The sequence below is a fragment of the Trachymyrmex septentrionalis genome, unplaced genomic scaffold (assembly GCF_001594115.1).
Source record: "Trachymyrmex septentrionalis isolate Tsep2-gDNA-1 unplaced genomic scaffold, Tsep1.0 scaffold22, whole genome shotgun sequence".
NCBI lineage: Eukaryota > Metazoa > Arthropoda > Insecta > Hymenoptera > Formicidae > Trachymyrmex > Trachymyrmex septentrionalis.
The window spans coordinates 4,693,787-4,704,829 of NW_017305375.1; the positions used below are offsets into that span (position 1 = coordinate 4,693,787).

Genomic DNA, 11,043 nt, shown 5'->3' on the forward strand with positions numbered 1-11,043 from the left:
ACAAGAAGGGGTGCATTTTACTCCTCGCGGCGTACGAAGAAAGAGCCGAGTAATAATGGCGAGCGTGAAATTATTTAAACGCGAACAAGCCGGATTGAGACTGGATTGAGACTCTGGGGGAGGCATAAATCGGGAATGAAGTTCCATAAAAAGATCACAAGTCCTGAGAAAGGATGTCCGACAATTGCAAGATTTAATTTTTCATTAGTCACTGCTCATTGACATTAGAGGGAAGGTAATATTAGAGGGAATGAGATATAGCGGAAATGTGAAACCGTATTGTCTCTATTTCCATTAACCGACTGTTAGCAAAAAATAACTCCAATTCTTAATCCTTATAGAACTGTCGATATGTAAATTTTATGTAAGCGAGGCCTATGCTATGTTTTCCATGGTTATTAAGAGATCTAGCTATGCCACAGTTAGGATAAGCGGAAAACAAGCTTTTAAAAATTCTGTTCGTTTTATATATCGATTTAGATCTCTTAGTGATTATTGTGATTAGTATTATAACAGACAGCGTGCTAAGTGATTCCAATTTTCAAGTAGTTTTGTGTTTTATATGTATATTTTATTTAAGAGGAAACATTGTGAATTACATATCTCATTTCAAGATTGAATTTGATAATGTGCTCATTCTTACTTCTTTCTTTTGGAATTACTAATTAGATTATTTTGTGCTTATAGAAAGGTTATAAATACAGATTATAAATATTTTGCCATTTAAAGTATAAAATGTAAAATTTTATGTTAAATTTTGTATTAGTTAAAAGTAGCTTTTTTTTCTATATACGTAAGATTTATGTTAATAGCAATACTACTAATAGCGATAGCATTCTAGAGTAAGTAATATCTATAATAGAAGCAATAAGTTTTAAGTGGCAAAAAATTGACCAATCATAATCGATTATTCTTCTTACATTCGACAGTGATTGGTCAATTTCTTATAGTTCAAAGCTTATTACGTATTCCTATTATAGACACCGTTTTATTTAAGTTTCGTTTATAATTCGCGCATAACGTCTGAAGTGTGAATTTTATAGGAAAAACATCTTTTCGCATGGTGTTTTTAGATTTCGCGTCGAAATATACTTGGCATTATCGTCTGCTTGATTCAGTTCTACTAAAACAAACAAAGTTTTTCTGGGCACACAGACTCAGTAATCAAATAAGCCAGACGAGATTTTCCGTAGAGAAGCTGAAAAACGTCGCGTCAACATCTCGACTGTCCCAGTTGTGCAGTATTTGCTTGCGCTCGACTTCGTACCTACCCTGTGCGATAGAAAATACGAACGTCCTTCTCGCAACACAGATCTCGTATTAACCTTATTACGGAATTTTCGTAGCATTTATTTTTTGCACGTCCCTTCGGATCTTTCTCGCTTGACTTTTTCCCCAAAGTTTCGCCCGAAACTTTCGCGCGCAAAGGTTTTACACGCGTGACCGATTTATAGCGGCAAAACTTTCGAGCTTATAATAAACGCGTTTTACCGCTACTAAACGTCCAGTTTGACTTATTCCCATAATATAACGCGGGCACGACGAAATCCGCGTTGCCTCTATTGAAGTTGCGACGAAGGGTAGGTGTAGATTATGCACGTACGAGAACATTCTCTTTAATTACGTGTCTCATGGTTAACAATTTTCCACATTTCGCCGGATCACGTGTGTTTCGATAAAGCTGATGATTCATTCTTTTCCAAATTTTGAAAGCGTTATCAAGTTTTGTACCGCCAACATTATAAATGAACAAAAACTTACTTTTCATCTAACTTCTCGTAAACTTTGATAAACTTCTTATTGGATAAGTCAGTTATCGAAATACTTTGTATCAAAATATAAAAAGCTGAGATAAAATGAGAAGTCTCGTCTTTGTAACGGATTAAAGTTTTGTTACGGAGAAATTGACTTTTATTTTGTATAATGATTGAATAATCAAAAATAATGATATTTCCAGAATGTTATAATCCAGACAGTATCATGTTCAAAACTGAGATATAAGATGTCTCAGAGACATCGTTAAGATTTCATCGTATCATAAGACGTTTTTTCAAAAGATGTCTTTAAGATGTCTCATTATATGTGTCAATTTTGGACACGATGCTGTCTGGATTATAACATTCTTTCTGAAGGAGATAAACGTTTATATATAATAGTATCGGAAACAATCCGCTTTAAAATAGTTAAGGCTGCTAGCCACTCGATCAATTATCTCAAATTGTGACGTCAAATGCGAGGAAACACATAAACATTTTTGCAAGATAGTCAAAATAGAGATATTTCAAATAAAACAAAACTTCCAATTAATAGAACAGACTTGTAAAAATAATCAATAAATAAACTCAAGTAATAGGCAAAGTCACAGTGACATAAACTATATTAATGAAATTTTCATCAAGTCTCAGTCAAAATGGTTATTTCGATATCATCGTGATAGTTGAGTGTTACTTGGGAACTGGATAAATTATACCGAAATTGTACTTAAAATAAAGTAAGCTATAGATCATCAAAATCAGAACTCAAGATAGTTTCTTAAAGGCTATAAAATAAAAATGAAAAAAAAAATTACAATTGATTGTATTAAGAATATACTTTTTTTGATATTATTTAATCAATCAATAATTTGTGTCAAATTAAAAAAACAGTTTGTCTCCTTTTCTGGAAAATTTAATTAGTTAACCGTTTGAGTCGTATCATTTAAAATTAGTAATATTTTACAAAAATTTTTATTATACGCTTTCTCCCTTTGGCGTCGCAATCGGACAATGAGAAGTAGTCGTGAATAGCCAGGAGCTTTAAATCCTTAATTTTTTGCGTTTGCAGAAACGAAAGAAGTTCATTTGTTTTCATTTCTCTTTTGCTAATAAATCTTTTTCCTCTCCTAGGTGAAAATCAAGTGATTAAATGTATTTCTCATGCACCGTGTAGGGGATATAATATTATTCGGATATCGCTGAACAACGCTCGCTCTTCTTCGCACTTCGGATGCACCCCTGGAGGAATCTCAGATTTCTGAAGATACATACATGTGTATATGTGCGGGCGTATATGTACGAGAGACGGCGGATGCATCGATCGATGCAATTATACGCTTCAGTCGCTTGCGATACAATAGATACGTGCCAAAAAAAGTAATGGATAAAAACAGATTTTAGAGATGGAATATCATGAATATCTAACTTTAATCAATGTAATTTCTCGCACCGCTTACGAACGCGATAATAATTAAAAACTTATCAATACGTGATGCGTTTTTACTTAATGAAATCATTGCCAAGGCGACTTGATTGTCTAACATGACGAACGCGAATGAGAATATTTTGCAATTTTTCCATAAACCATGCCAGTATTGCGCGTAATGAAAGGTGGACACAGAATGTGCTGTTAAAAATGCAAAACAATTAACTTTTTTGTTGTAACCCCATTAAACTGAATAAAGTAAACATGAACGAATTATTTTAATTACAAAATAATTATATATGACTGCGTGTACACACGAATAAATAATAATTAATAAATGATAAACAAATAAATAACATATTTTCCTCCCGCGATCGAATATATAGTGAATATCGAGTACAGTATAAAAAATGCAATAAAAGCACGAAATTTTAGTTAAATGTACGTGTATATGATAATGTCATGCATTAAACTTGGAATATAATAAGCTCACTTTTAGCAATTTTAAAATATTCATTTAAATGAAACTATAACGTAAGCATTTATATCTCACAAAATTTTTATTCCAGACAAATTCTGTTAAAAATCGTAGAAGTTTTTTCATCATTTTTTGTTTATAATCTCTCTTTTAATACTTTTTTATTGTTATAAATATTTTTTATGATTGAATTAATGTGGCGAGATTTAAAAAGACATAAGACAGGGAGCGTTATATTTCGCAATTTTGTACCAGTCTACAAAAATGGCTTAGACAATGTTCATTAAACGAAGCACAGAAGAATTGATAGCGACCGAGGAATATTTTTTTAGTTCATATCATCCTTTTTTTACAGTCGACGATTTGCAGACAGGTGGCACGAGAGCGTGCGATAACTCACGGTCCTTAATCTTTAAGCATCCTGTACTCCTGCTTAAGTTTTAATGGTCCTTTTTGGGTATCCTGTCAGCGATAAATAACGTCCGGCGACAAGCAGGAGGACGCGGGTACCGAAGAAATGGTTAAATTACGAAAAAAAAAATATATCTTTGTCCGCCGCGCTCGAACACACGGTGGAAGGATAGCCGCGGCGATAATAAAAAACCAATGACACTTACACACGATATAAATGCGATTGCTTTCTTAACCGATCGAACCCAAAGCAATATCGGTGCTTGATCGAAACCCCTGACGGGCACCTCCTTCCTCTCTCGCGCTCAACTAAACTAATTGCAAATTTCCGCGTTTTACCGGCGAGTTAATTAATTAGCTCACATTAATTACAGTTATACGAGAAATAATTACTCTCTTTTTACGGGCGACGTAAAAAGTAGTGTACAATCGTTCAGGAATGTTTGCCGCCGTCCTTACGCTCGACCAACCGGGATCGCCATCGGCGTCGTAAACGCGTGTTCTTAACGGTGAGTTTCAATTTCCTGGCCACGGGTCACCGCCCTTGCAATTCCGGAAGAACGAAACCGGGACGCGCTCAGCCTCTCGGAGTGCGCCCAGGAACAAATGAAATATGCAGAACGCTTCTACTTCGCGATCCACGGTCGACGCTGCTGGTAGGCGGACGCGCGGGGTGCGGCGACAGCGAAGAGGGGGTTAATTGCAAGGAAATACGATAAAGCAGACGGGAAGCGTTTCGTTGAGACGTTAGAAAATTTATACGAGACGTAGGATACCGGTTTAAAGAGGCAACCGCCTCCCATCGGTGGAGCGCGGACGCCGAAATAAACGAGAGCAAGCCGCACATATTACGAATTCCGATTGCACCTCTCGGGAGCCACAAGGCTTCCTGCAAACCTCGTTATTTTTGAAAATGTCTTGGCACTTCATCCAGTGGTGTGTCCCGTCGTTGATAATCGTTCTTACGCATATATAGATGATAGGCTTTTGAATGTTACCGCTATGAGTTTCGCGTTCGAATATTGGCATTCATTTTGACGCTCTTTTTCTGCGTCGAGCTTTATCTGTTGATGCGCAATCTGCGGCTCATCTATGAACTTTGTGCAGCTAGCTGACTTATAGTAAAAAAGAATTATATTTATTAAGAAGTATATATTTTCTATTTTAGGCAAACAAAAATAAATATTATGTGATCCGAAAGATTTTTATCAATTAAAGAAAAATGGCTTTCTGAAAATGACCTTTAAAAATCGCATTATTGTTCTATGTGATAAATTAAAAAAATTTGTTCGTAAGTCTATAATATAAAATAACATAGAATGAAAAACGTATACCTAATTTTAATCCAATCTATTTTTCGCAAATGCAATTTTGCTTTGATTAAATATCTTATCCTTAATTTCATCTAATCTCATCTAACATAAATCGAGGAATTTTTAGATATCATTTGGATAAATTTATGGAGACATAATTTGCCAATTTATAATCGCGTATGAATGTTTGAAGAATTATGCGATAGTCTATCTCAAGATATTACATCGATTTCAATTTAAAATAAGACTGCAAAGAGTTAAAATTTGTTTAATTGAAAAATTAAAGAAAAATTTTAAAGAAATGATTCAAGAATAGATAGAAAAAGAATATATTAGGATTATGAATAAAAATTTGTTTGATTAATAAAGAAAAATAATATTTAGATCTCTCATTTCTTAATCGATTTTTTCGATACAATTTTATCCATTCTTGTTCAAATAATTCCTTTTAAAAGATGTTTTTGCATATACTGTAAAATTTTCATATCGCTGACTTATCCTTTGAAACTACACCGATCAAGAAAAATCGATACAAAAGCGATAAAAAATTCCATGCAGCTTACCGTTAATAAATTATCTTCATCCTGTTCTTTGTGACGGCAGGCCCGATGGTGATAGAGATTGCTTCGTATTCGTATTCATCTGCCGAAAAGTTGTCAATTTATATCCACCGATACACCGATGGATCTGTGGGTGATTCAGAAGCCGGTGGAACTTTAAATCGGCCGATATCGCCGATTGAAATTAATATATTCTACAAATCAATCCCGTTTCCGATGTAAGCCATACTATTGGAAGTCTATATACCACGTAACGTGATAGAGAAACGTAATCCTCATCGTGCATTTAGAGTATACCTCTGCAAAATCGAAGACTTCGACCAGTTAGTGGTAAAGGTCCGCGAGAGGAAAGATGGCAGGACAGAGAACTGCCGGGCTAGAGATACTCAAACCAGCGATTGAGCATCATATGTTTAGTCCATCATATTTTTCAGGACCTGCTTAAGATGAATGTATCTATCCCATTCTATTTTAAGCAGATCCTGAAAAATATGGTGGACCAAATGTATGGTATCTAATTTCTTACTTGAGGGATCTCTATAAGTGCTCTGGCATCATTTCTTTTTCCTAAGAGAACCTAAAGGAGAGAAACGTCAATAGAGTCATGTGACTCTACCTGCGATTGGAGTAATTTTTTCTCAACAGCACAAGATTTATGATTGGCTGGAATAATTCTTGTTCAAAGTTGCACGATGAGTCGACACCTCTCTCCTTTAGATTTATATTTCCATTCAAGTGGACTAATCACGAACTGATCATAAGAGAGTCATTTTTGATGGTAGAAAATCTTCTAGCAATTCGTATTAATCAGAGCGAGATAGTATCTTTTTTTCTCTCGCAAGATTTTGTTAAAATGAACATGTTCTTACGGCCAATTAAAGGGCCTCTGTCACATCCAAGTGATTCGGATTATTTTATCCTTGTTTAACATTCTACGAACAACAAGGATAAAATGATATCTAAGGTAGCTCTCGGGAATTAGAATCGCGCTCTATGTAGGTTTTTTTTTTATTCTTCCTCTAGATATGGGGAGTTTCGTAGGTAAGAAAAACTTGGGCTAGTTATGATTCAATCTCGGCGATATCGGCTCTGGACGGATTAACACGTCCCACGTCGTTCGCTCGCGCGCTCGCGCCAGCAGCGGCAGCCGCGCGGGAGATGAAAAACACCTGATTACAAAAGAATTTGCATTTTTATTACAGTGACGTACGTATATGTTACAGTACACAGTGTGTAACGAGAACGCGCATACATCCATGATAGACCTCGCGCTACGCCGATTTCGTCAATCCGCGCGAGATTCGCTCTCCTTCTCTCCCCGGACTCTCTTCTCCTGTCGTCATCGACCTACGGCCGGGAAACGGGAGCTCTTCTCTCGCCGATCCCGAACGATCCGGTAATGCGATAACGAACTACCGTCGAACGCGTCCGTCGAGCAGCTACGTTTCTCGCAGCGTTGAATTTTTATAACGATTTTTCATAACGAGCTCGCTGGATATCGTATGTCGCCTCGATAATCATTTCGTCGCCCCGTCGAAACGCAAATGCGCGGGACTCGCGTCGATATTAAAAATTCCTCTGCATTAAACGCGACATTTTCGTTGCATTTGCGGTTTTAATGCTCGGCGCGGTGATTATATTCTGGTTATTGGCGATATCGAGCGAGTCAATCTGTCGATCTAAATTGAATCTCGAAAAAAAACGCACCATCCGCGCGCGTCATTCATTCCTAATGGAAAATGCGTTACATCGGTCCATCGCGTACCGATACTGCGATAAAAGTTCTGATGGATCCGGCATCATTGGCCTCCTGAAAATCGAGAGAGGATCGACGCGCCGATGCTAATTCAACTACTATTGTTGCTTCGCTATTTAAGAGATCATCAGAATTTTTACGATAATAACCCTTGGTGATATCGACATCCTTAGCCACTGAATACATAATTGCCCGATACTGTGTATCTATATACAATCGTTTCACGTATATTTATAGATTCTAAACACGACCCTCAGAACGTCACCTTAATCGTCGATTCTCCGATAGTTGCTAGCGTTCAGACACAAATATTTGACCTAGAAGAGATACACAAAAATTGAAAATAGACTCGTGTATAATTTTAATATTTGACCTATCTGCGCGTCTTTATTAATCGTCTACAGACGTTAGCAGAATATCATATTTTTTTGACTAATAAACAAAGTATATGGTTTATTTTCGAGTTGGAAGAATTTATTCGCGTGCGGCAAATAGGTACAATAAAAAAATTATTCATATCATGATGTTCGCTGAAAGAAATGTTTATTTGATGCTCTCCATTTGGTGATACGAGTGTCATTCTACAAGAAAGGTAGAATGATGTTTGTGTTGACTCGAGTCATTAAATAGAAAGCATCCAACTATCGAATGCTCGCGTATCTTATACTTTACAAACTCGTGCTGGAACGCTAATCGGACGTAGAATGCCAAGTAGCAAGCAGACGTTATTGTTGCCATTTTTGACGTTGCGTAACATTTATGACGTCAAAATATCGTCAAAATTTGACTTTGACTTGCTACCTGGAATGTAGCTTCTTTTAAATTTACACTTTTTTTTTTTACAACTGTTACCCTCTCATCGCCAGAGAATCTGAAATCCGCACAATCGATCGTTCGCAGGGATTGGCAATTTTTCCCCTCCGTCCCGTCGCTCCGATGATCTGCACGCGGCCCAATCGGAAATTGATGGTACCGTCGTACCGCGGGCGTTCACCGCAAAATGGCGCGCCATTTCGCGAGATCGGCGCGCGTGTGACGTTCTAAACCGCGCGGTTTGCCGAGCCATTAAGAAAACACAATAGCCACTTCACACCCGTCCGATCTCATTCGCATGCGGCGGCCCTGGGGGTGAGGGGGGGGGAGGAGGAGGCGGAACGTAATAACGCAGTGTTTAGTCGTAAATCGTTCAGCAAATGCGTGTCGTGTGTTACACGGAAGCAAAAGTTCATCTATCGTTTATTCCCCCCCCCCCCCACCCTCCCCCCGTTGTCATTTATAGCTGTCATGAAGCACGCGCGAATTTCGAGATCGTGTTGCATACACTCCTCAAAATTTCATATTTCTTGAAGAAGACTGAACGTCAAGCCTGAGACACCATTGAAAAGCACAGGCAACAGGAACAGGGAATGATACATTTCAACCTATCAGAAATTGTGCTGTATACTTTTGGTACATACACACTTTTTGATTGAAATCTGTTATTCTCTGTTTCTATCGTTTGTGATTTGGAATTGTGTTTCAAGCTTTATATATTGTAAAGAGAACTGTTTCCTCCTCCTCCAAAGCACTGTTCGCCGTCCGCGAATTCGATCGATTTCTTTTGCGGATAAAATGACACTCATTATGTTCAAGATAGCTTCATGTATCTGCCTGATGTCGATATATTTTATGTTCTATGTATGTACATATACGATATACGCGACTTTCGTCTGTCAGACCGCGCGTATTGATTTGGAATACTTCACATTATCTCAATCCAATAAAGACCTAAAGCAAAATTTGATAGCGGTTTGGTCAAATTTGACGTACTTTTTTAAAAATTGTCTTCATCGCAAAGATTAGAGAGTACGATATTTCTCGTCTTGTTCAAAATTTATAAGATTTTTTCAAGAGTATATGAGAACTGCACGTGTAGCGAACGTCGTTCGTACATTATCGAAATCAATTTTCTGTTCTGTACAATTCTTACGAGACGTTTCATCCGCTCGTTCGCGATCGTTCGATACGATGCCACGTGAAGTGATTAAAGCTACTTGGAACCGAATTCAGACTCGTAGAAAATCCTTTATAAAATGTTCTGTTACTTTAATAAAGATTCCCATTCGCTCGTGCATTCACTCGCGTACACGCATACTCACTCGCTTAAACTCTTCGTTGCCATTAACGCGGAGATCTGGCATGACCAGTTTTTTTTTTGGTAGTGATACTTCTCGAAAATGACGCTCTTCATCGAGCATTCGTCGTCGAGTCAATTATAGCACTTTCAGCGCTTATCACTTGAGCGCACAACACTGCTAATTGCGACAATTTATCAGTTTATAAAACAGTTCGGCGTTCGTGCCGAAAATTCGACATTGTCCGTTTGAGGCTCTCTGATGCGTGAACTCGAAACTTCCACGAGTCGGGGAGGCCTTCGAACCAGTTAACATGCTCGGATTGCTCGAGCTTTGCTTACACGTTCGAAACCTCCACGAGTCGGGAGTTCCGCGGCTTTTCTCATACATTCAGCGTGGTGTTGTTGATGAAGTTCGTGTGCTGACCGTCCTGGCTGGTTTGCCTGGCAGCGGTGTGGCCGGTTTCGCCGCTCTGTATGCTGAAGTGTCTATACGATATGTACTCCGGCGGTATCGGTTGCTGTTCCCTCTTAACTGCCTCCCGTTGCTTCTTCACTTTGAGGTAACCCAAGACAGATACCAGCAGGAGGAAAACAATGAAGCCCATGCAACAACCTACTATCAGGCCTAACCGTCTCGTCAAGAAGTTGCTGACACTACCAACGTCGCCCATGGCCGAGCCGTCGCTGCTAATTATTGCATCTGGCGCGTCCAATGTCTTCACCTCGGTGCAACGGCTGGTCGAGGAATCCGTCATCTGCGAGCTCGGTGTGGACGCGAGTATTTCGACCTGCGTGAAATTGAGCTGCTCCATCGGGCCATCTTCCATCCGTGACGTCATCCAATTACCAAGACCGAATACACAGATCAGGTAGCGGATATTCGGCAACAGTTTCGACAGTTTCACTGAGCGCGCGTTTGGCTCGAGTATTTTGGCACGTACCTAGAATTTAGAGTGATAAAAGTGACCCTTACATTTTCGAGGACTTTGAATAAATTTAGAAGAAAGTGACATATTAAAGTGTATAAAAAATTCAATTTTTATAAATATATATAAAAAATGTTCTGTAGCTCTTTATTTATTTTTATTGACTAAGAAAAAAAGCATTAATAAATCAAATAAATAAAGAACCGGTCGAGAATTTTAATGATATTATTAATTTCAATAATTTCATTAAGAGTTAATGAAACTCTTAATGGAGTTAATGAAATCAATAATATTTCTATAAAA

General features: G+C 37.9%; 1 protein-coding gene across 1 annotated transcript in view; it reads right to left on the reverse strand.

The window, feature by feature from the left end:
- Positions 1-9,189: 9,189 nt before the first annotated feature.
- LOC108748378 (protein artichoke-like) overlaps positions 9,190-11,043 on the reverse strand; it is a 74,454-nt gene continuing 72,600 nt past the window's right edge. The window contains exon 5 of the mRNA XM_018486514.1: positions 9,190-10,755. Within this exon, the coding sequence (XP_018342016.1) occupies positions 10,195-10,755 (561 nt within the window). The 3' untranslated portion in view covers positions 9,190-10,194. The remainder of the gene's footprint in view (positions 10,756-11,043) is intronic.